Raw genomic sequence first — 25660 nt, 5'->3', positions numbered from 1 at the left:
AAACATCATAACACTAATACTAAATAAATGCATTTTATTTGTTATAGCACTTTTTCAAGAACGGAAAGTACTTTACATATCCCAAACGACATCATCATAACGACATCATCATCACAACAACATAACAACATTCAAGTAGCCAAACGGAGAACTGAATAAAATGTTTTTAAAAATCCAACAGTAAAAGGGAAAGGAGTCCAGTGTAAATGTCTTCATCCCTCCCCCAGGTGTTCCTAAAGGAGAGGGAGAGGCAGCATCTGCAGGACACCCTGAACAAGGAAGTGATGCGTCACATCGTCATCCTCCAGCGCTGGTTCAGGGCCTGTCTGATCAGGAGACACTTCCTCTGCAAGAAAGATGCTGCCATCAGAATACAGGTTGGTACCTATGTGGTAGAGACATGATCAATCATGTAGCTATGGAAACCATGATCATACAGGTAGCTATGGAAACCATGGTCATACAGGAAGCTATGGAAACCATGGTCATACAGGTAGCTATGGAAACCATGATCATACTGGTAGCTATGGAAACCATGGTCATACAGGAAGCTATGGAAACCATGGTCATACAGGTAGCTATGGAAACCATGATCATACAGGTAGCTATGGAAACCATGGTCATACAGGAAGCTATGGAAAACATGGTCATACAGGTAGCTATGGAAACCATGATCATACAGGTAGCTATGGAAACCATGGTCATACAGGAAGCTATGGAAACCATGGTCATACAGGTAGTTATGGAAACCATGATCATACAGGTAGCTATGGAAACCATGGTCATACAGGAAGCTATGGAAACCATGGTCATACAGGTAGCTATGGAAACCATGATCATACAGGTAGCTATGGAAACCATGGTCATACAGGAAGCTATGGAAACCATGATCATACAGGTTTGCTTTAAACCACAACAATGTGTACAGGGCCTATCCCAGGTCTAGTAAAATAGTATTGTATTTGGGTATTTCCAGAGAGCGCTGTATGATAAATTCTCCCTGGGTTATGTCCCTGTGTGATAGGGTAAGATTCATGTTTTTTGTACAATGGTGCAACTATTGTGTCCTAGCTGAATTTACCTACAGAGACAATAAAGTTGATCTCATCTTCTCCGCTAGCGATGTTGGCTGGCGTTCCGAGCGGACAACAGGTGCCTTGCGGCCACAGTGATCCAGGCGGCATGGAGAGGTTCTCAGGAGAGGACAGACTACTTGAGAATGAGGAACAGCGTCAAGAAAATGCAGGCACTGATCAGGAACAAACAAGGTCCAAACAGGTACTAAGACTATGTATTTGTCTAACTTACTAATGGACAATAAAAGTTGTAGAACTTTAAACTTCAGGGCCCTGAGTTTTTTAACTGACCAGGACAAATGTCTAGCCCTACTTCTAGCACTAAGGCTGAGGGAGAGAAGCCTGCCACGCCTCCCCAGCTCCCTCCCAAAACGCAGCCCAAGCATCAGTACCAAACCCAGCACCAGAGAAACCTGGAGAGGACGAAGCTGAGGAGGAGGCAGCACAGTGAGGAACACAGTCCCAACAGAAGCCCCGAGACAGGCCCAGAAGTCAATGGACAGAAGGCCGCCCAGAGGAACACAGAGACGGAGAAGAGAGAGGGAAGAGGCTCTCCACCTCCCCTCAACAGACCTCTCTCCTTCCCGCTAGACGCCAAGGCTGGCAGGTACTGTATGTTACACTCCCATTCCTCACCTCTCTCCCGCTCACCCCATTCTTCACCACTTACCTCTCCACTGTGGTAGCTGATGTGTGGTGAGCTTTCAGGCACTAGCATTCTTACTTTAATACCAACGCACCTGTAGCATACACTATTTGACATGAAGGATATTTTAAGAGCGCAGACAGCCACTCATCATTTCTAGAGCTGTAAGGCACAAAATGGCTGCCATGGCATCATTCAGGTGGGTGTCGGCTACGTATTGGTAGAGGATGAATGAGCTCTCATCCCCACCACCAATACAATGTAAAGAGCTTTGATCACCTGCTGGAAAAGTGGTATATAAATTATATTATTACACAATGTAAACTGAATGCTGATTGGCTGACAGCCATGGTATACCCACGGGTATGACAAAACATTTATTTGTATCTGCTCTAATTATATTGATAACCAGTTTATAATAGCAATAAGGCACCTCAGGGGTTTGTGTTATATGGCTAATATACCATGGCACTCTGTGTTGTGTCGTGCTAAGATCGGCCCTTAGCCGTGGTATATTGGACATATACTACACCCTCTTGGGTCTTACTGCTTAAATGTAAAGAGCTTTGAGCACCTGCCGGAAAAGTGGTATAAAAATGTATTATTATACAATGTAAAGTGCTTTGCTAGGTGGAAAAGCACTATAAAAATCCATCTGATGTTTTTTAACAGGGATGGAGAGGGGGAGTCAACCAGCCCCTCCCATCACACAGGCTCACTGAAGGGCTGCTCCACCTTGGAGGACAGTAAGGAGCGTGCTGAGGGATGGAATGTGAGCAGGAGGGAGGGAGGACACCAGGAAGACTCCCGCGCTGAGGTCCAGCGACCCAGGAATATGGAGGGGTTGATGCGGTATGTTATGTCATGTTACGATAACGATATGTCATGTTATGATAACGATATGTCATGTTACGATAATGATATGTCATGTTAGGATAATGATATGGCATGTTATGATAATGATGTCATGTTACGATAATGATATGGCATGTTATGATAATGATATGTCACGTTACGATAATGATATGCCGTGATACGATAATGATATGCCATGATACGCCAATGATATGTCATGTTACGATAATGATATGTCATGTTATGATAATGATACGATAATGATATGTCATGATACGATAATGATATGTCACGTTACGATAATGATATGTCATGATACAATAATGATATGTCATGTCACGATAATGATATGTCCAGTGGTGTAGCGGAAAGAGTAAACGTGATTTACATACTTAAAAAAAAAAAATGTTTACCCAGCTTTTGCGGAAATCGTCTTTGCCAGTACAGCGAGCGGTGCTTTATTCACTGCGATCAGCGTTTACCCACCTGTTTTCTTACCACTACGTCACTGGTTATGTCATGTCTTAGTATTTCTCTTAACTCTACCTGTTAGGACCTTTTCAATGTCCTCTTGATATGAACTTGAATAAGTAGCCAGATATACTCTCATTGGCCAGTTTATTAGGTACACCCAACTAGTACCGGATCGGGACCCCCTTTTGCCTCCAGAACAGTCTGAATTCTTTGGGGAATGGAAATGTTGCTCAATTGGTATCAAGGAACCTAACGTGTGCCATGGAAACATTCTCCACACCATTACACCACCAGCCTGTACCGTTGACACCAGGCAGGATGTGGTCATGGACTCGTGCTGCTTACGCCAAATCCTGACTCTGCCATCAGCATGACTCAACAGGAACTGGGATTCATCAGACAATGTTTTTCCACTCCTCAATTGTCCATTGGTGGTGTTTCTGTGCCCACTGGAGCAGCTTCTTCTTGTTTTTAGCTGATAGGAGTGGAACCTGATGTGGTCGTCTGCTGCAAATAGCCAATCCGTGACAAGGACCGACAAGTTGTGTGTTCCGAGATGCCGTTCTGCGCACCACTGTTAAACTGCGACGTTGTTTGTCTGTTTGTGGCCCTCCTGTTAGCTTGAACGATTCTTGCCATTCTCTTTTGACCTCTCATCAACGAGCTGTTTTCACCCACAGGACTGCCGCTGAGCTGACTGGATGGTTTTTGTTAGTTGCACCATTCTTGGTAAACACTAGACACTGTCGTGCGTAAAAAGCCCAGGAGGCCAGATGTTTCTGAGATACTGGAACCGGCGCTCCTGGCACCGACGATCATACCACGCTCAATGACGCTTAGGTCACTCGTTTTGCCCATTCTAACATTCAAATTGAACAGTAACTGAAAGCCTCTATGCCTGTCTGCCTGCTTTATATAGCAAGCCCAGGCCACGTGACTCACTGTCTGTAGGAGCGAACCATTTTCGTGAATGGGTGGTGTACCTAATAAACTGGCCACTGAGTTTCCTCATTCTCTGATTGTATCTTTCATCAATATCTTATAGATATTTCTGGAATTCTAACAAAGAGCTTACAGTTCACATTTCTCTCTGAAAACTCAGGAACTCTGGGTCGGTGTCAGACAGCTCTCCCATCGCTACTGAGGTACTGTTTTCTCATTCCGGGGTACTGTTTTCTCATTCTGGGGTACTGTTTTCTCATTCTGAGGTACTGTTTTCTCATTCTGAGGTACTGTTTTCTCATTCCGGGGTACTGTTTTCTCATTCCGGGGTACTGTTTTCTCATTCCGGGGTACTGTTTTCTCATTCCGGGGTACTGTTTTCTCATTCCGGGGTACTGTTTTCTCATTCCGAGGTACTGTTTTCTCATTCCGAGGTACTGTTTTCTCATTCCGAGGTACTGTTTTCTCATTCCGGGGTACTGTTTTCTCATTCCGGGGTACTGTTTTCTCATTCTGGGGTACTGTTTTCTCATACTGTCATAACTCTACTCACTATTACATGTCACATCTCTGCATATCACATATCACAAAAATGTAGGACCAAACACACATCACGACAAAAGACACCACAACATTGCGTAAAGAGAGACACCACAACACTGCGTAGAGACACCACAACATGGCATATCACATCTCTACAACTCACATCTCTAGATGTCACATCTCTAGATGTCACATCTCTAGATGTCACATCTCTAGATGTCACATTTCTAGGACTCACATCTCTAGGACTCACATCTCTATGACTCACATCTCTGACTCACGTCTCTACGACTCACATCTCTAGATGTCACGTCTCTACGACTCACATCTCTAGATGTCACGTCTCTACGACTCACATCTCTAGATGTCACGTCTCTACCACTCACATCTCTAGATATCACGCCTCTATGACTCACATCTCTAGATGTCACGTCTCTACGACTCACGTCTCTACGACTCACATCTCTAGATGTCACATCTCTACGACTCACATCTCTAGATGTCACACCTACACAGGGAGCTAAGATGCTACGTGAAGGGCTACTGTATGTGAAGTGTTATGTCTAAACATGCTACTGATGTTGACACACCCTTGGATGGATAGAACCCACTCTTCAGCTGGTCAGTAGGATGGACAGATCCCACTCTTCAGCTGGTCAGTAGGATGGATTGAACCCACTCTTCAGCTGGTCAGTGGGATGGATTGAACCCACTCTTCAGCTGGTCAGTAGGATGGACAGATCCCACTCTTCAGCTGGTCAGTAGGATGGATTGAACCCACTCTTCAGCTGGTCAGTAGGATGGATAGAACCCACTCTTCAGCTGGTCAGTAGGATGGATAGAACACACTCTTCAGCTGGTCAGTAGGATGGATAGAACCCACTCTTCAGCTGGTCAGTAGGATGGACAGATCCCACTCTTCAGCTGGTCAGTAGGATGGATTGAACCCACTCTTCAGCTGGTCAGTAGGATGGATAGAACCCACTCTTCAGCTGGTCAGTAGGATGGATAGAACACACTCTTCAGCTGGTCAGTAGGATGGATAGAACCCACTCTTCAGCTGGTCAGTAGGATGGACAGATCCCACTCTTCAGCTGGTCAGTAGGATGGATAGAACCCACTCTTCAACTGGTCACAATGTTGAGGAGAGACAGAGCTCTCTGTAGGGAGAAGGAAGGGCGAGGAGAGACTGAGAGCTCTCTGTAGGGAGAAGGAAGGGGGAGGAGAGACAGAGCTCTCTGTTGGGGGAGGAGGGACTGAGCTCTCTGTAGGGAGAAGGAAGGGGGAGGAGAGAGAGCGCTCTCTGTAGGGAGAAGGAAGGGGGAGGAGAGACTGAGAGCTCTCTGTAGGGAGAAGGAGAGACAGAGTTTTCTGTAGGGGGAAGGAGAGACAGAGCTTTCTGTAGGGAGAAGGAGAGACTGAGAGCTCTCTGTAGGGAGAAGGAGAGACAGAGCTTTCTGTAGGGAGAAGGAGAGACAGAGCTTTCTGTAGGGAGAAGGAGAGACTGAGAGCTCTCTGTAGGGAGAAGGAGAGACAGAGCTTTCTGTAGGGAGAAGGAAGGGGGAGGAGAGACTGTATTGTGAAGGATCTGGTGGCTGTTGCCGGGCCTGGGATTTATATGCTACTACTACCCCTACAGACGCTGGGGAAAGGGAATGATCTGAAAACAAACTTCTCTGTTCTTAAAGTGATAGTGCAACATTTTTGCACTAAAACCCAGTTTCACCTGATCCTTGACAAAATGTTGCACTGTCCCTTTTAATAGTTTCCTTTCTAGGCACCAACACTCCCCACGTGTTACCTGTTAATAACGACCCACCTGATTGGCCCCCAGCATGGTTGTGTTGTCTCATGTCATACAATCTCGGATGTTCAGTAATTTTGTTTTATCTCTCAGTTTCCGAAATGTTCTGATATTTCCACGGACGGGGCTAGTTTCAGCCTCCCAGATGAGAGCATAACCCGCAGAGACTCCAGCCAATCCCAGCCGACCACTCCTGATAGGTAAAGGCCATTCAGCCAACTATAACACAGGAGTTATTGTCCATATTTTGACTGGATATGATGCGGTATGTCATTATTTTTGTATGGAATTCTACGAGAGAGTGTCAAATTACGTGAGGCTTATTTTTAATGAAATATATACGTTTTTGTAACATTTAGGCTGTTACATGTAAGTGGATGCAACTGGCATTCTGGCAACTTTGAGAGAAAAAATGACTTAGTTATGCCTGTTGTTCACACGTGTATCTACTGTACCCTCTCATTGGCTAGAATGGTCCCACCTGATCTCGCCTCCTCCCGCCTCCTCCCGCTTTCCTTCCATTATTGAGGATGTATATTTCCGTTGTTAGAGCAGTAACTTCTTGTCAATATAATAGATCATCTTTTTTCCTGGACCGAGTGTGGAAAATTCAGCGTTTTCTTTGTCATGTTACATGTTAACCCTTTGTGTTCCACAGGCTTGGCATCTTCAGTAAGTTTCGGAGGAAACGTCCGACTCGAAACTCACAGACAAATGCGTACGGGATGGTGACCAATGAGAATGCAACATCTGGGAAAGGAGGTACTATAATCCCACCCCCTACAGGAAACTGCTCGCTGTGTTGTCCACCTAGACTGTGCTATGATGAAAACTATTTTAGTGCCTTTCACATTCTGTCTCTCCTCTACTACCATCTAGTGATCAATGGTATAATCTCAACCACACGTCCTCTCTCTATCTGTCTAAACACACACGTATCCTTACCTTACCTATAGCCACCTCTACCTCCTCCCTGTACACTGGGCGCCGTGGTAACAACACTGAAGTGCGTGGTAACACTACCATCAGGATCAGCCGAGCCACGCGGGTCTCCGAGCAGTGGAATGCTTCTCTGGAACGGGAGATCACCGACACTGATGAGCTCCGACACCTGGATGAGTTCCTGGGGAACCAGGTGGGATACCTGTCTGGCACTCACCTGTAATCACCTCAGCTCCAGGATCGTTTCCGGTTTATTAGGATCTCTAGCCTGGTGTTAGATCTATTTGTGTTGACTTGCTAAGTCATTTTCAAGCACCACAAACTGATCTGGGTCCAGGCTACCAAACTGATCTGGGTCCAGGCTACCAAACTGATCTGGGTCCAGGCTACCAAACTGATCTGGGTCCAGGCTACCAAACTGATCTGGGTCCAGGCTACCAAACTGATCTGGGTCTAGGCTACCAAACTGATCTGGGTCCAGGCTACCAAAATTATCTGGGTCCAGGCTACCAAACTGATCTGGGTCCAGCCTACCAAAGCCTTAGTCTTCAGAGGGTCTATCATGAGCAGGTTTTGACTGCCTAACTTGCTCAGTCACTCATTCTCTCTCTCTCTCTGTGTCTCTCTCTCTGTGTCTCTCTCTATCTGTCTGTCTCAGTCTGTCTGTCTGTCTCTCACTCTTTCGCTCTGTCTGTCTCTCGCTCTGTCTGTCTTTTCTCGCTCTGTCTCGCTCTGTCTGTCTCTTGCTCTGTCTCTGTCTGTCTCTCGCTCTGTCTGTCTCTTGCTCTGTCTCTGTCTGTCTGTCTCTCTGTCTCTGTCACTTTGTCTCTGTCTCTCTCACTTTCTCTCACTCTTTCTCTCTCTCACTCAGTCACTCATTCGCTCGGTCTGTCTCTCATACTGGTGCAGTGCATCTTTGCCGATTTGTTACCAGTTACACGTCTTATTGCAGAGGATTTTAAAGTTGAATCCAGGCTATTTTGAATAGTAGACTACTACTTTGAAATAATGTATATTCCTATACCTCCCAGGTAAACGAGCTGAGGACCAGGGTAAAAGAGCTGTCAGCCACAGAGACGATCTTCCTTACAGCCACCATGCAGTTCAGAGAGACCATAAAGGGCATGTACTCCGTCTTGGTGAGTTTACTTCCTGACCTTGGCACTAGAAGAGATATGGAGCTTTAGGTTTGTTCATAATTAAGTATGCATGGTATACTATTCAAGCTTAGAAGACTGTCTTGAAAGAGAGATGAAGCTAAATCAACAGTATATATAGAGCTTGACTAGGGCCAGGAGTACACACACGGTAAGAGATTTATAAAGCACTAATTATTTTTATTCTGAGCGTTTATTTTTTTAGCACAGCACTGTTGTGAACATTTGGGATGTGCTGTATATCATAACACCCCCACACCCTTCATTAACCCTGTCCTCTACCCTCCCCTGATCAACAGAAGCCCCACATCAGCTATAAGGTCCTGATGACGGGCTACCACAACTGTGTGTCCAGTCATGCTGGAGCCAAGCAGCTGACCGAGGTCAGCCTGGTGGTCAACCTGTTCCAGTCCATCCTGGACGGCTTCATACGGGGAGAGATCAAACGAGAGGGGTTTGGGCTACCGGTCAAGGTAGTTCTGAGTTAGACACAGGCACTCACACGCAGATACTGTATACACACATGCAGGTACACAGACATGTTACGGACACAGTATCTTTGGGTTTGACCTACAGTATCTTTGACTGTATCTTTGACTCTTTTGAATGCTCCAGAGCAGCAGTACACATAGTTTTGAGAAGTGTAAAACATCAGTTGAAGGTGTAATTTTAAGAGGTTCGGAGATATATTCCACCCCTGATCGTCTTTTCTATTTGTTGCAGACCGTGAACAAGCCAAAGACGAAAAAGAAAAAATGTGTAAGTTATCTCATCACTAAGTTGAATTGTCTCATTATCTCATCACTAAGTTGAATTGTCTCATTATCTCATCACTAAGTTGAATTGTCTCATTATCTCATCACTAAGTTGAATTGTTTCATTATCTCATCACTAAGTTGAATTGTCTCATTATCTCATCACTAAGTTGAATTGGCTCGTTGCGACCAATACTAAGTTGAATTGGCTCGTTGCGACCAACACTAAGTTGAATCTCAGAATATCACTGTCACAATCCAGGTCAATGCAACCCAGGTCAATGGTTCGGCTTGAATGATGTGTGTTGTGTGTTTCCAGCTCGACAGCCCTTTAGGTCACATGTTTAGTACGTACCAGGTCAACATCAGGCAGTCCTGTGACCTGTGTGGTTTCTACATCTGGGTTATGGAGAAGGCCTACATGTGCAGCGGTGAGTAGCTAGCTATCTGTTGTTCACCATTAAACATAGAATTAGAATATAGAAGAGAACATTTAAACGAGAATTAGAATATAGAAGAGAACATTAGAACTGAGAATTAGAATATAGAAGAGAACATTAGAACTGAGAATTAGAATATAGAAGAGAACATTTGAACATATGATTAGAATATAGAAGACAACATTAGAACTGAGAATTAGAATATAGAAGAGAACATTTGAACATATGATTAGAATATAGAAGACAACATTAGAACTGAGAATTAGAATATAGAAGAGAACATTTGAACATATGATTAGAATATAGAAGAGAACATTTGAACATATGATTAGAATATAGAAGAGAACATTTGAACATATGATTAGAATATAGAAGAGAACATTTGAACATATGATTAGAATATAGAAGAGAACGTTAGAACTGAGAATTAGAATATAGAAGACAACATTAGAACTGAGAATTAGAATATAGAAGAGAACATTTGAACATATGATTAGAATATAGAAGAGAACATTTGAACATATGATTAGAATATAGAAGAGAACATTAGAACTGAGAATTAGAATATAGAAGACAACATTTGAACATATGATTAGAATATAGAAGAGAACATTTGAACATATGATTAGAATATAGAAGACAACATTAGAACTGAGAATTAGAATATAGAAGAGAACATTTGAACATATGATTAGAATATAGAAGAGAACATTTGAACATATGATTAGAATATAGAAGAGAACATTAGAACTGAGAATTAGAATATAGAAGAGAACATTAGAACTGAGAATTAGAATATAGAAGAGAACATTTGAACATATGATTAGAATATAGAAGAGAACATTTGAACATATGATTAGAATATAGAAGAGAACATTTGAACAGAGAATTAGAATATAGAAGAGAACATATGATTAGAATATAGAAGACAACATTAGAACTGAGAATTAGAATATAGAAGAGAACATTTGAACATATGATTAGAATATAGAAGACAACATTAGAACTGAGAATTAGAATATAGAAGAGAACATTAGAACTGAGAATTAGAATATAGAAGAGAACATTTGAACATATGATTAGAATATAGAAGAGAACATTTGAACATATGATTAGAATATAGAAGACAACATTAGAACAGAGAATTAGAATATAGAAGACAACGTTAGAACTGAGAATTAGAATATAGAAGAGAACATTTGAACATATGATTAGAATATAGAAGAGAACATTAGAACTGAGAATTAGAATATAGAAGAGAACATTTGAACATATGATTAGAATATAGAAGACAACATTAGAACTGAGAATTAGAATATAGAAGAGAACATTAGAACTGAGAATTAGAATATAGAAGAGAACATATGATTAGAATATAGAAGAGAACATATGATTAGAATATAGAAGACAACGTTAGAACTGAGAATTAGAATATAGAAGACAACATTAGAACTGAGAATTAGAATATAGAAGATAACATTAGAACTGAGAATTAGAATATAGAAGATAACATTTGAACAGAGAATTAGAATATAGAAGAGAACATATGATTAGAATATAGAAGAGAACATATGATTAGAATATAGAAGACAACATTAGAACTGAGAATTAGAATATAGAAGAGAACATTAGAACTGAGAATTAGAATATAGAAGATAACATTTGAACAGAGAATTAGAATATAGAAGAGAACATATGATTAGAATATAGAAGAGAACATATGATTAGAATATAGAAGACAACATTAGAACTGAGAATTAGAATATAGAAGACAACATTAGAACTGAGAATTAGAATATAGAAGACAACGTTAGAACTGAGAATTAGAATATAGAAGAGAACATTTGAACATATGATTAGAATATAGAAGAGAACATTTGAACATATGATTAGAATATAGAAGAGAACGTTAGAACTGAGAATTAGAATATAGAAGAGAACGTTAGAACTGAGAATTAGAATATAGAAGAGAACATTTGAACATATGATTAGAATATAGAAGAGAACATTTGAACATATGATTAGAATATAGAAGAGAACATTAGAACTGAGAATTAGAATATAGAAGACAACATTAGAACTGAGAATTAGAATATAGAAGACAACATTAGAACTGAGAATTAGAATATAGAAGATAACATTTGAACAGAGAATTAGAATATAGAAGAGAACATTTGAACAGAATTTAGACGAGATTTTATCATTGTGTTATTTTCTCCTCTCTTCTTTTGTTTAGCTTGCAAATTGATATGTCACAAGAAATGCCTTTCCAAAATCATCACTGACTGCTCAACTCGATGTGCCAGGCTGGTGAGCAGTTTGTCAAGTAATGTTTGTCAAGTTCACCAAGTTAAGTCTGACAAATAAAATGTTATTAGTCACATGCGCCGAATACAACAGGTGTAGGTAGACCTTACAATGAAATGCTTACTTACGAGTCCCTAACCAACAATACAGTTTAAAAGAATACGGATAAATATAAGAAATACCAGTAACAAGTAATTAAAGAGCAGCAGTAAAATAACAATAGCGAGACTATATACAGGGGGGGGTCAATGGGCAGGGGCACAGGTTAGTTGAGGTAATATGTACATGTGAGACGGGGGGGGGGGGGGGGTTTGCAATGCAAATAGTCTGGGTAGCCATTTGATTAGGTGTTCAGGAGTCTTATGGCTTGGGGGTAAAAGCTGTTTAGAAGCCTCTTGGACCTAGACTTGACGCTCCGGTACCGCTTGCCGTGTGGTAGCAGAGAAAACTGTTTATGACTAGGGTGGCTGGAGTCTTTGACAATTGCTAGGGCCTTCCTCTGACACCGCCTAGTATAGAGATCCTGGATGACAGGAAGCTTGGCCCCAGTGATGTACTGGGCCGTTCGCACTACCCACTGTAGTGCATTGCGGTCGGTGCAGTTGTCATACCAGGCAGTGATGCAACCAGTTAGGATGCTCTCGATGGTGCAGTTGTAGAACCTTTTGAGGATCTGAGGCCCCATGCTAAGTCTTTTCAGTCTCCTGAGGGGGAATAGGTTTTGTTGTACCCTCTTCACGACTGTCTTGGTGTGCTTGGACCATATTAGTTTGTTGGTGATGTGGGCACCAAGGAACTTGAAGCTCTCAACCTGCAGCCCCGTCGATGAGAATGGGGGTGCACTTGGTCCTCTTTTTCCTGTAGTCCACAATCATCTCCTTTGTCTTGATCACGTTGAGGGAGAGGTTGTTGTCCTGGCACCACACAGCCAGGTCTCTGACCTTCTCCCTATAGGCTGTCTGATCGTTGTCGGTGATCAGGCCTAACGCTGTTGTGTCATCGGCAAACTTAATGATGGTGTTGGAGTCATGGCTGGCCGTGCAGTCATGAAGGAACAAGGAGTACAGGAGGAGACTGAGCACGCACCCCTAAGGGGTCCCTGTGTTTAGGATCAGCATAGCGGATGTGTTGTTAACTACTCTTACCACCCGGGGGTGGTCTGTCAGGAAGTCCAGGATCCAGTTACAGAGGAAGATGTTTAGTCCCAGGGTCCTTAGCTTATTGATGAGCTTTGAGAGCACTATGGTGTTGAATGCTGAGCTGTAGTCAATGAATAGCATTCTCACATAGGTGTTCCTTTTGTCCTGGTGAGAAAGTGCAGTGTGGAGTGCAGTAGAGATTGCATCATCTGTGGATCTGTTGGGGTGGTATGCAAATTGGAGAGGGTCGAGGGTTTCTGGGATAATGGTGTTGATGTGAGCTATGACCAGCCTTTCAAAGCACTTCATTGCTACAGACGTGAGTGTGTCAGTAGTAATTTAGGCCGGTTACCTTAGTGTTCTTGGGCACAGGCATTATGGTGGTCTGCTTAAAACATGTTGATATTACAGACTTGGACAGGGAGAGGTTGATAATGTCAGTGAAGACACTTGCCAGTTGCTCAGTGCATGCTCACAGTACACGTCCTGGTAATCTGTCTGGCCCTGCGGCCTTGTGAATGTTGACCAGTTTAAAGGTCTTACTCACTTCGGCTGCAGAGAGCGTGATCACAGTCTTCCCGGAACAGCTCGTGCTCTCAAGCATGTTTCAGTGTTATTTGCCTCGAAGCGCATAGCATAGAAATTATTTAGCTCATCTGGTATGCTCGTGTCACTGGGCAGCTCTCGGCTGTGCTTCCCATTGTAGTCTGTAATGGTTTGCAAGCCCTGCCACATCCGACGAGCATCAGAGCCGGTGTAGTAGGATTCAATCTCAGTCCTGTATTGACGCTTTGCCTGTTTGATGGTTCGTCGAAGGGCATAGCAGGATTTCTTATAAGCTTCCCGGATTAGAGTCACGCTCCTTGAAAGCGGCAGCTCTACCCTTTAGCTCAGTGCGAATGTTGCCTGTAATCCATGGCTTCTGGTTGGGATATGTACGTACGGTCACTGTGGGGACGACGTCATCAATGCACTTATTGATGAAGCCAATGACTGGTGTGGTGTGCTCCTCAATGCCATCGGAGAAATCCCTGAACATATTCCAGTCTGTGCTGCAAAACAGTCCTGTAGCTTAGCATCTGCTTCATCTGAACACTTCTTTATAGACAGAGTCACTGGTGCTTCCTGCTTTCATTTTTGGTTGTAAGCAGGAATCAGGAGGATAGAATTATGGTCAGATTTGCCAAATGGAGGGCGAGGGAGAGCTTTAAGCGTCTCTGTGTGTGGAGTGAAGGTGGTCCAGAGTTGTTTTCCTTCCAATGGCACATTTAACATGCTGATTAGAAATTTGGTAAAACAGATTTAAGTTTCCCTGCATTAAAGTCTCTGGCTACTAGGAGCGCCGCCTCTGGGTGAGCGTTTTCTTGTTTGCTTATAGCGGAATACAGCTCATTCAATGCTGTCTTAGTGTCAGCCTCTGACTGTGGTGGTATGTAAACAGCTATGAAAAATACAAATAACTCTCTAGGTAGATAGTGTGGTCTACAGCTTATCATGAGACACTCTACCTCCGGTGAGCAATAGCTTGAGACTTCCTTAGATATCGTGCACCAGCTGTTATTTACAAAAATACATTGTCCGCATCTTATCAGACGCTGCTGTTCTATCCTGCCGGAGCAGCGTATAACCAGCCAGCTGTATGTTGATAGTGTCGTCGTTCAACCACGACTCCGTGAAGCATAAGATATTACAGTTTTGAATGTCCCGTTGGCAGTTTAATCTTGCGTGTAGGTCATCTATTTTATTCTCCATAGATTGTACGTTTGCTAGCAGAGTGGAAGGAAGTGAGGGTTTATTCGATTGCCTACGAATTCTCAGAAGGCAGCCCGCCCTCTAGACCCTTTTTCTCCACCTCCTCTTCACGCAAATCACGGGGATCTGGGCCTGTTCCCGAGAAAGCAGTATATTGTTCACGTCGGGCTCGTCAGACTCGTTAAAAGGAAAAAAAGGATTCTGCCAGTCCGTGTTGAGTATTCACAGTCCTGATGTCCAGAAGTCACTTTTGGTCACGAGAGACTAGCGGCAACATTATGTACAAAATAAGTTAAAAAAAATAAAAATAAACTAACAAAAAACACAATCTGTTGGGGACACGTAAATGTCTGCATTCTTTTCCGGCTCCATTTTTAACAAGTAAAGTTAAGTTAGTGAAGTAAAGTTTGTCAAGACTATTGATTAATCCTGTGTGTTAGGACGATGGAGAACCTGGCTGTCTGCACTTTGGGGTGCAGGTGTGTGTACTGACCAATAAGACCTACCCGATCCCCATGGTACTTCTGATGATGCTGGAGCATGTTGAGATGAATGGCCTGTACACAGAGGGCCTCTACCGTAAATCTGGTTCTGCCTCGCACGCCAGGGAATTACACCAACTGCTGGAGATAAGTAAGTTTATTTTTCCAGAAAACATTATTTTCCTATTGAATGTATTATATGAGAACCATCTGCCTAGACACTGGTGTCAGAACAGAGGACCTACCAGCTGCTATGAACAACATAGAACTATGTCATGACATCATCCGGCGCATTGCAAGTACCGGTAGGAACTACCGTAAAAAATATTTTGACTACCGTAAAATTAAGTGCAATCTCTTTTTTTGTTTGTTTTGTCAGACCCTGAGACGGCGACTCTGGAGAACTACTCCATCCACACGGTGACTGGCCTGGTGAAACGCTGGTTCAGAGAGCTGCCTGACCCCCTCCTGACGTACCGCCTCTACAAGGACTTCCTGCACGCCGTTGGTGAGTCTGTCTCATGCGTCCTGTTCAGAATGTCACAGCGTAGCAAAAATGTTTAAAAACCTATGTTTTGCATGTACAGAGTTGACAGTGAAATCCATTTAAAATACTTGCGTGCTTCATTTAGCCTGCCCACTTGGCTACAATTGACCCAATGGTATAGTCCCAAAAGTGCAAACTCTGCAGACCCCCGCCCACCCTGCACATCAGGCAGTCAAGCTAAATCAAGCAAACCTCAAGTACTTGAAATAACTACTGTATATTTGACATTGTGACATTTCATGTGCAGAGTTGCCAGAGCAATCTGAGCGGCTTCGTGCGGTCTACCAGAAACTGGACGAGCTTCCCTCCGCTAACTTCCAAACACTGGAGAGATTGGTCTTTCACCTGGTCAGGTAGGTTATACCCCCCTTTCACCTGGTCAGGTAGGTTATACCCCCCTTTCACCTGGTCAGGTAGGTTATACCCCCCTTTCACCTGGTCAGGTAGGTTATATAACCCCCCTTTTACCTGGTCAGGTAGGTTATACCCCCCTTTCACCTGGTCAGGTAGGTTATATAACCCCCCTTTTACCTGGTCAGGTATGTTATACCCCCCTTTCACCTGGTCAGGTAGGTTATAAACCCCCATTTTCACCTGGTCAGGTAGGTTATATAACTCCCTTTCATCTGGTCAGGTAGGTTATATACCCCCTTTCATCTGGTCAGGTAGATTATATAACCCCCCTTTTCACCTGTTCAGGTAGGTTATATAACCCCCCTTTCATCTGGTCAGGTAGGTTATAAACCCCCCTTTCATCTGGTCAGGTAGGTTATAAACCCCCTTTTCACCTGTTCAGATAGGTTATAACCCCCTTTCATCTGGTCAGGTAGGTTATAAACCCCCCTTTCATCTGGTCAGGTAGGTTATAAACCCCCCTTTCATCTGGTCAGGTAGGTTATAAACCCCCTTTTCACCTGTTCAGATAGGTTATAACCCCCTTTCATCTGGTCAGGTAGGTTATAACCCCCTTTCTGTTTTTCACTCTTTTACACATATGTGTATTCATGTTGACTGATGTTTGTAAATCACCATCTATCGTACAAAGGCTTTCCCACTAGGCTTGAACTTAGGTCCCTGAGTTTTCCCTAACCACGTGACCTGACCAGGGAAAACTCTGGGGCCCCAGCTTTTGCCACAGGTCATTTATAACCATGTTGTGTATTAGGACGATAATAGACGTGCTGTGTCAGATCTTGATGGAGTTTTTTTTATTTTTTTACTTCCTCCAGAGTGGCAAAGGAGGAACAACACAACAGGATGTCAGCAAACTCCCTGGCCATAGTGTTTGCCCCCTGCATCCTGCGATCCCAAGACACCACTGACCCCTTCCTAGTCATGAAGGACGTCTCCAAGACAACCACGTGAGTCTACATAGGGAAAAGTTTACATACGCACATCCAATGTCTTTGAGAAGGTATTAGATATCACAAAAATAAGTTCAGCAAACGTTAAGAGAGACTACACAATGGCATACAGTATATGCTATTTCCCAGTTTAGGGTTAAATGTATGTACATACAATATCTCTCAAGGTAGGAAGCAGTCAGTCCTTAGTAAGCATTCTGTGATTAATTTTTGTTGTCAGAAGCCCTAACCCCTGACGTTTGCTCTCTCCCCCAGGTGTGTGGAGATCCTGATCTCCGAACAGTTCAGACGGTACACTGAGAAGATGAAGGATATCACCGAGCTGGAATACGCTGAGGCCTTGGCCGTCAACCAGCTCAAACTCAAGAGACGGAACACTGTAAGGACAGTGAGCTTACACCGTACTCCATACTGTTGTCACGAAGTTGGAAGCACAGAATCGTCTATAATGTAGTTCTTCCACACCGATCTTTACAAACCATTTCTGTATGGACCTCGCTTTGTGCATGGGGGCATTGTCATGCTGAAACAGGAAAGGGCCTTTCTCCAAACTGTTGCCACAAAGATGGAAGCACAGAATGGTCTATAATGTCACTGTATGCTGTAGTGTTAAGATTTCCCTTGACTGGAACTAAGGGGCCTAGCCCGAACCATTAAAAACAGCCCCAGACCATTATTCCTCCTCCACCAAACTTGACAGTTAGTATTATACATTGGGGCAGGTAGCGTCCTCCTGGCATCCGCCAAACCCAGATTCGTCTGTCGCACTGCCAGATGGTGAAGCGTGATTCATCACTCCAGAGAACGCGTTTCACTGCTCCAGCGTTCCAATGGCGGCGAGCTTTACACCCCTCCAGCCGATGTTTGGCATTAAGCATGATGATCTTAGGCTTGTGTGCGGCTGCTCGGCCATGGAAGCCTATTTCGGGAAGCTTCCGACGAACAGTTCTTGTGCTGATGTTACTTCCAGAGGCAAATGGAACTCTGTAGTGAGCACCCAGTGGTCCCATTCTGTGAGCTTGTTGCGGCCTACCACTTTGCAGCTGAGCCGTTGTTGCTTCTAAACATTTCCACTTCACAATAACAGCACTTACAATTGACCGGGGCAGCTCTAGCAGGGCAGAAATTTGAAGAACTGACTTGTTGGAAAGGTGGCATCCTATGACAGTGCCACGTTGATGCCATGTCACTAAGCTCTTCAGTAAGGCCATTAAATGTATGTACATACAATATCTCTCAAGGTAGGAAGCAGTCAGTCCTTAGTAAGCATTCTGTGATTATTTTTTGCCAATGTTTTTCTGAGGAGATTGTATGGCTGTGTTCGATTTTACACGCCTGTCAGCAACGGATGTAGCTGAAATAGCCAAATACACTGATTTGAAAGGGTGTCCACATACATTCGGTAATGTAGTGTATCTATTCTGATCACCCTTTAATGCTCTACTGTGAATATAAACTTGATATACTGTGAATATCTGTGAATATCTGTGAATACGGATATGGATCACTGTGGGAAGTTCCGTCATTCCCTGGGAATGCCAGGTTCCCTAAAGCGGTTTGTGTTCCTGTCTCTGGTGTATTGACTCATCTCTACTGTACATCTACAGATCTCAGAGAAACCTTCATCGGAGCTGGACGCCCCTCACATGGACAACCTTGACCCGTTGGATATAGACATGGAATCAGAGAGGAACCTCATCGAAAGGATAAAATCCATCAAGCAGGAGAAGTGAGTGACGAGATGGAGACTCCTCTCGTTCTCTGTTGTCGGGGGGCAACGTGTCGTCTCGAACCTAGAACAACACATCTAACTGAACTAATCAGATGTGTAAAAGAGAAACACTGTCTCAGTTGGTACTGTAGAAGCTGTTTAGTTCTGTATGTTTCATGGTGTTAATGTGTTTGTAACGTGCTGGACTCTGTGAAATTATATGACTGTTATAGTTAGTATGTTACAGCTGACACCACGATACCATACAGCTGGGCTTAGTGTTTTGTCAAACCGTTCCTGGAAGGGTGTGTATGTGTTTTTCAGGGAGGAGCTGGCGTGCAGGTTGCCAGAGCTGGAACAGGAGAACTCCGACAACGACAACCTGGACTCTGAGTCATCAATCAGCTCAGAGAGCCTGGACTCAGAAGGTCAGTAGAGGGGTATGGTAGGCCTACACCATCCTGCTAGATGCAGGGGTGGACAACGCCAGTCCTCTGGGGCCTGATTGGTGTCTCCATTCATAGCAAACACAGCTGATTAATCAAATTGCGTTCTAAACTGAAGATCATGATTAGTTGATTAGTGGAGTCAGGTGTGTTAGGTGTCACAGTTTTGCCCCAGCTATCAGGCCCATGAGGACTGGAATTGTCCACCCCCGTTAGAGGATAGTGGGGAGCCTGGAGACTGAGAAGGTCCGTAGAGAGGTTGGGTAGGCCATAACCATCCTCTGCCTTCTTGCACTTCAACTCTTTTCAACTGTTTGTTTTCGCTAAGGCTTTATATTACAGCCCACTGTTACAGCCTATTCTTTATATTACAGCCCACTGTTACAGCCTATTCTTTATATTACAGCCCACTGTTACAGCTTATTCTTTATGTTACAGCCTATTCTTTATTTTACAGCCCATATAGAAACTTAGAAATGACTTATGAAAACAATAACTTAATAAGTGCGTTGTGATGGTACTACTATAAGATTCTTAAACCGGGCTGTAAAATAAAGTCTTGTTTTTCTTTTACTGGGACATTGGTTGACACAGTATTTGAATTATTTTTACCGATCTCCTGCTAGCCAACTCCTGGCTATATTACGGGAGAGATTTGAAGAAAGAAGTGGTGTATTCCCTGTTAAAGTGGGTCATAACCAGGTGAATGATTTACTGACAGCCTTACCAGTAACTTCGGTATTTCTGTGTTTTTTTGCGTAACCAGGCAACAGTAACTACGTTATTTCTGGGTTTTGTGTAACCACGCAACAGTAACTATGTTACATCTGGTTTTTGTGTAACCAGGTAACAGTAACTATGGTATTTCTTGGTGTCTTATTTCTGACTGAAGAACCTTTTTTTATTATTATCAGGAGCAGGCCGACTGTATCAGCCTGTTGTACGAGCCTGGTCCCAGATCGGTATGCGTGTGGTGTAGCTCAGTTGGTAGAGCATGGTGCTTGCAAGAGCCAGTATAGTGGATTTGATTCCCGGGACCACCTAAATGTCTAATATTATATTAACTCCTCTGATTCTCATTGTCATTCCCAGCACCTACAGATCTGGGACCAGCTGCTATTAGATTAATTCAGAGTGTCTCTACCAGGCCCTATTTTAACTAGCCAGCAGGTCCCAGATCAGTATGTGGTTTAGCCAACGCCTCTTAATAATCCAGACTTTCTCCACCAGGCAGAATGAACCTGTTGTGGAGGAGCCCGAGGCAGGAGTGCCCTCCTAAGCCACCTGACCTGGCGCAGAGAACTACTACAGCCACTGACCAGGCTAGATGGATAGAACCCCCAGCCCACAACAAAACTAGGAGCAGGAACTTCTCAGAGCTGGACATCCCTTTCATAGATGATGAAGAAGACTAGCCTGGGTGCCAGTCTGTTTTTGCTCCAAATGGAATTATCATGCCAAACATGGCTGCACAATGACAGCAATGGAGTTGGAAAGAGCACTAAACAGATCTGGGACCAGGCTAGAGGACATCTAGGATGGGGCCATATTGTCCTCCGACAGGTGGCGTCTTTAATACACGATGCTAATCCTTCGACTGATAGCATTGGAGCTGTGTTATGGCAACAAGAACCAAGCACATGATGTATATTTTCCTACATCCATTAGGGTGTGTGTGCGTGTGTGTGTGTGTGTGTGTGTGTGTGTGTGTGTGATGATCAAAGCTCAAATCAAATCTAATTTTGTTTGTCACATGCGCCGAAAACAACAGATGTCGACCTTACCTTAAAATGCTTAGTTTTTAAAAGGTAAGAAAAATGTGCTAACTTAATCTAGGGAAAATAGTAACACAATAACGGGGCTGTATACAAGGGGTACCTATACCAAGTCAATGTGAAGGGGTACGGGTTAGTCTAGGTAACCAAGGTAATATTTACAGGACCAGTCAAACGTTTGGACACACCTACTCATTCAAGAGTTTTTCTTCATTTGTACTATTTTCTACATTGTATTCTTCAAAGTAGCCACCCTTTGCCTTGATGGACAGCTTTGCACACTCTTGGCAACAGTCTTGAAGGAGTTCCCACATATGCTGAGCACTTGTTGGCTGCTTTTCCTTCACTCTGTGGTCCAACTCATCCCAAACCATCTCAATTGGGTTGAGGTCAGGTGATTGTGGAGGCAAGGTCATCTGATGCAGCACTCCGTCACACTCCTTGGTCAAATAGTGTGTTTTGGGTCATTGTCCTGTTGAAAAACAAATGATAGTCCCACTAAGCGTAAACCATATAATGACGTATCGCTGTGGTAGCCATGCTGGTTAAGTGTGCCTTGAATTCTAAATAAATCACTGACAGTGTAACCATCAAAGCACCCCCCCACTATCACACCACCTCCTCCGTGCTTCACAGTGGGAACCACTCATGAGGAGATCATCCGTTCACCTACTCTGCATCTCACAAAGACACGGCAGTTGGAACCAAAAATCTACAATTTGGACTCATCAGACCCAAGGACAGATTTCCACTGGTCAAATCAAATCAGTTTGTCACATGTGCCGAATACAACAGTGAAATGCTTACATTTAATGTCTAATGTCCATTGCTCGTGTTTCTTGGCCCAAGCTTGTCTCTTCTTATTATTGGTGTCGTTTAGTAGTGATTTCTTTATAGCAATTTGACCAAGAAGGCCTGATTCACGCAGTCTCCTCTGAACAGTTGATGTTGAGATGTGTATGTTACTTGAACTCTGTGAAGCATTTATTTGGGCTGCAATCTGAGGTGCAGTTAACTCTAATGAACTTGTCCTTTGCAGCAGAGGTAACTCTGGGTCTTTATTTCCTGTGGTGGTCCTCATGAGAACCAGTTTCATCATAGAGCTTGATGGTTTTTGCAACGGCACTTGAAAAGTTCTTGAAATTTTCAAGAATGACTGGCCTTCATGTCTTAAAATAATGATGGACTGTCATTTCTCTTTGCATATTTGAGCTGTTCTTGCCATAATATGGACTTGGTCTTTTACCAAATAGGGCTATCTTCTGTATACCACCCCTATCTTGTCACAACACAACTGATTGGCTCAAATGCATTAAAGAAGGAAAGAAATTCCACAAATGAACTTTTAACAAGGCACACCTGTTAATTGAAATGCATTCCAGGTGACTATCTCGTGAAGGTGGTTGAGAGAATGCCAAGAACGTGCAAAGCTGTCATCAAGGAAAAGGGTGGCTAATTTGAAGAATCTCAAATATAAAATATATTTTGATTTGTTTAACACTTTTTTGGGGGTTACTACATGATGCCATGTGTTATTTCATAGTTTTGATGTCTTCACTATTATTGTACAACATAGAAAATAGTAAGAAAGACCCTTGAATGAGTAGGTGTGTCCAAATGTTTGACTGGTACTGTACATGTAGGTAGGGGTAAAAGTGACTATGCATAGATAATAAACAGAGTAGCAGCAGCGTGTGTGAAGCGTGTGAATGTATGTATGTGTGTGTATTGGAGTTTTTGTGTAGTGTGTGTGGCTAGAGTCCAGTGAGGGTACATCGAGCCTGTGCAAGAAAGTCAGTACAATTTTTTTTGAATAACTAAGAGATGGCCACCCGGAATATGTCAATTGTCCGGGTGGCCATTTGATTAACTGTTCAGCAGTCTAATGGCTTGGGGGTAGAAGCTCTCAAGGAGCCTTTTGGTCCTAGACTTGGCGCTACGGTACCGCTTGCCATGCGGTAGCAGAGAGAACAGTCTGTCACTTTGATTTTTACATTTTAGTCATTTAGCAGATGCTCTTATTCAGAGCGACTTACAGTAGTGAGCGCATACATTTTTATATTTGTTCGTACTGGGCCACTGTGGGAATCGCACCCACAACCCTGGCAAGTGCCGTGCTCTACCAACTGATCTTCCTTTTGACACGGCCTGGTATAGAGATCCTGGATGGCAGGAAGCTCGGTCCCAGTGATGCACTGGGCCATACACACTGGTTATGCAACCAGTCAGAATGCTCTCGATGGTGCAGCTGTAGAACCTTTTGAGAATCTAAGGACCCATGCCAAATCTTTTCAGCCTCCTGAGGGGGGAATAGGTGTTGTCGTGCCCTCTTCACGACAGTCTTGGTGTGTTTGAACCATGATAGGTCCTTAGTGACATGAACACTAGGGAACATGAAGCTCTCGTTCTGCTCCACTACATCTCAGTCTATGTGAAGGGGGGTGCTTGGCCCTCCTCCTCCTGTAGTCCACGATGCTGCTGTTGACGTTGAGAGCCTCTTAAGAAAGCAGCTGTGGTTTTCTAATGATGTCATAATGGAATTACACAAGACACAGTGCAGTCTGTTGTACCAATGCACCTTTGATTTTAACCATGTACAATCTCATGTTATTGTAAAGCCAAGTATTTTGGATATTTCACCTGTGGACAGTAGTATAACGAGGACCAAATCATTTTAATCCATAATACAGGTTCCTTGTTTGCAATGGACTACTTCTATGCCACCTAGTTTGGTACGTTGTGAAATAAATGTCCTATTTTATTGATAATTAACCTCAAATGAAAACAATTGTTTTAAGGTTATCAGCATATTTGTGTTTTTCTGTTTTCTTTGAAATTGAGATGGATATTTTCACCTTGGTCCCCCTTTTTTTAACAATATATTTATTGACATATTTTCACATTTTCACCCCACCCCCCTCCCCCCAAAAAACATGACAATTAAAGGTTGACTCATCTAAATGATATAGACACGAGCAGCACTGAAGAGATTGCGATGAGCGAGACATTGCTCTTAAGACAGAATCTGCATGAGTTTGCTTCACAGAGTTACAATGTGAAGCGTACAGGATCAAAACAGCGGAGAAGTTTAACCTCACTTCAATGCTCTTAGTTGTTGCGTAACTTGACCGGCAATGCTATTTACTTTGAGCATCTACTTCATATATCTGAGTCTACCTTTTAAGATAATGCACCTTCTCTCTCCCTCATCATAGATTTAAATGACTGCCTGCTCACATCTGTCATGTTGTATATTACTTTTATCATGTCTGTGTATTATGAATGGGGTAATTCCCAAATTATACTGAGCAAAAATGTAAACGCAACAATTTCTAAGATTTTACTGAGTTATAAGAAAATCAAGTCAATTAAAATAAATAAATTAGGCCCTAATGTATGGATTTCACATGCCTGGGCAGTGGTGCAGCCATGGGTGGGCACAGGCCCACCCACTGTGGAGCCAGATCCAGCCAATCAGAATGAGTTTTTCCCACACAAAAGGGCTTTATGACAGACAGAAATACTCCTCGGGCACAACAAAAAATATAAACGCAACATGTAAAGTGTTGGTGCCATGTTTCATGAGCTGAAACTTAAAGATCCCAGAAATTTTCCATATGCACAAAAAGCTTATTTCTCTCCAATTTTGTTTACATCCTTGTTAGTGAGCATTTCTCCTTTGCCAAGATAATCCATCCACCTGGCAGGTGTGGCATATCCAGAAGCTGATTAAACAGCATGATTATTACACAGGTGCACCTTGTGCTGGGGACAATAAAAGGCCCCTGAAATGTGCAGTTTTGTAACATGACACAATGCCACAGATGTCTCAAGTTTTGAGGGAGTGTCCAATTGGCATACTGACTGCAGGAATGTCAGCCAGAGCTGTTACCAGAGGATTTAATGTTAATTTCTCTACCATAAACCGCATACAAGGTCATTTTAGAGAATTTGGCAGTACGTCCAACCGGCCTCACAACCAGTCCACGTGTATGGAGTCTGTGGGTGAGCGGTTTGCTGATGTCAACATTGTGAACATGGTGGCGGTGGGGTTATGGTATGGGCAGGCATAAGCTACAGACAACAATGATGGCAATTTGAATGCATAAAAATACCATATTGAGATCCTGAGGCCCACTTTTGTTAAGGTATCTGTGACCAACAGATGCATCTGTATTCCCAGTCATGTGAAATCCATAGATTAGGGCCTAATGAATGTATTTCAACTGACTGATTTCCTCCGGCTGTAACACCGTAAACTCAATGCAATTGTTGCATGTTGGGTTTTCACTTACGTATTTGATGAACATGTCTCTGTGCCAAACAACCAATACACGAAGACGAGGTGAAAAGGTAACTGTAGACTACTTGTTTTTTTTATGCCGCCTCCAATTAATTATAATATCAGAGCATGTGTTACTGTACTGTTCGAAATGATGTTCCTCTGTTCTGGCAAAACTTACAGATGATGTCGACAAAATACATTTTGTGATCGATAGTACA

At 43.1% G+C, this 25660-nt stretch overlaps 1 protein-coding gene and 1 long non-coding RNA gene across 8 annotated transcripts in view; one reads left to right on the top strand and one right to left on the bottom strand.

Annotated features, from left to right (window-relative positions):
* Positions 1-25514, top strand: part of LOC110530783 (unconventional myosin-IXb) — an 85216-nt gene extending 59702 nt beyond the window's left edge. For 2 of the 3 annotated variants that reach the window (XM_090182862.1, XM_090182861.1), the window contains 21 exons: positions 228-377; positions 1121-1278; positions 1384-1683; positions 2395-2574; positions 4154-4196; positions 6434-6540; positions 6999-7102; positions 7297-7475; positions 8314-8421; positions 8739-8912; positions 9163-9198; positions 9514-9625; positions 11871-11944; positions 15273-15465; positions 15694-15822; positions 16109-16214; positions 17091-17222; positions 17481-17604; positions 18833-18954; positions 19261-19364; positions 20613-25514. In XM_090182862.1, coding sequence (XP_090038988.1) covers positions 228-377; positions 1121-1278; positions 1384-1683; positions 2395-2574; positions 4154-4196; positions 6434-6540; positions 6999-7102; positions 7297-7475; positions 8314-8421; positions 8739-8912; positions 9163-9198; positions 9514-9625; positions 11871-11944; positions 15273-15465; positions 15694-15822; positions 16109-16214; positions 17091-17222; positions 17481-17604; positions 18833-18954; positions 19261-19364; positions 20613-20797 — 2820 coding nt within the window. In that variant the 3' untranslated portion in view covers positions 20798-25514. The remainder of the gene's footprint in view (positions 1-227; positions 378-1120; positions 1279-1383; positions 1684-2394; positions 2575-4153; positions 4197-6433; positions 6541-6998; positions 7103-7296; positions 7476-8313; positions 8422-8738; positions 8913-9162; positions 9199-9513; positions 9626-11870; positions 11945-15272; positions 15466-15693; positions 15823-16108; positions 16215-17090; positions 17223-17480; positions 17605-18832; positions 18955-19260; positions 19365-20612) is intronic. The other variant, XM_090182863.1, reaches the window with a different exon arrangement.
* Positions 21-25654, bottom strand: LOC149982168 (uncharacterized). Of its 5 annotated transcripts, none has more exons than XR_016482680.1 (4): positions 25453-25654; positions 15339-15455; positions 1086-1209; positions 21-346 (listed from the first exon to the last, which is right to left on the bottom strand). It is a non-coding gene; the product is annotated as an uncharacterized LOC149982168 (long non-coding RNA). The 5 variants fall into 5 exon arrangements; XR_016482681.1 differs by having other exon boundaries at positions 1082-1209; positions 25453-25608; XR_016482679.1 differs by having other exon boundaries at positions 1086-1212; positions 25453-25590.
* Between the last annotated feature and the right edge of the window lie 6 nt (positions 25655-25660).

The sequence above is a fragment of the Oncorhynchus mykiss genome, chromosome 8 (assembly GCF_057628025.1).
Source record: "Oncorhynchus mykiss isolate SJ-2025 chromosome 8, ASM5762802v1, whole genome shotgun sequence".
In the NCBI taxonomy this organism is placed as follows: domain Eukaryota; kingdom Metazoa; phylum Chordata; class Actinopteri; order Salmoniformes; family Salmonidae; genus Oncorhynchus; species Oncorhynchus mykiss.
The sequence above is the reverse complement of the archived record's forward strand: the minus strand, read 5'-3'. Positions and strand labels throughout refer to the sequence as shown.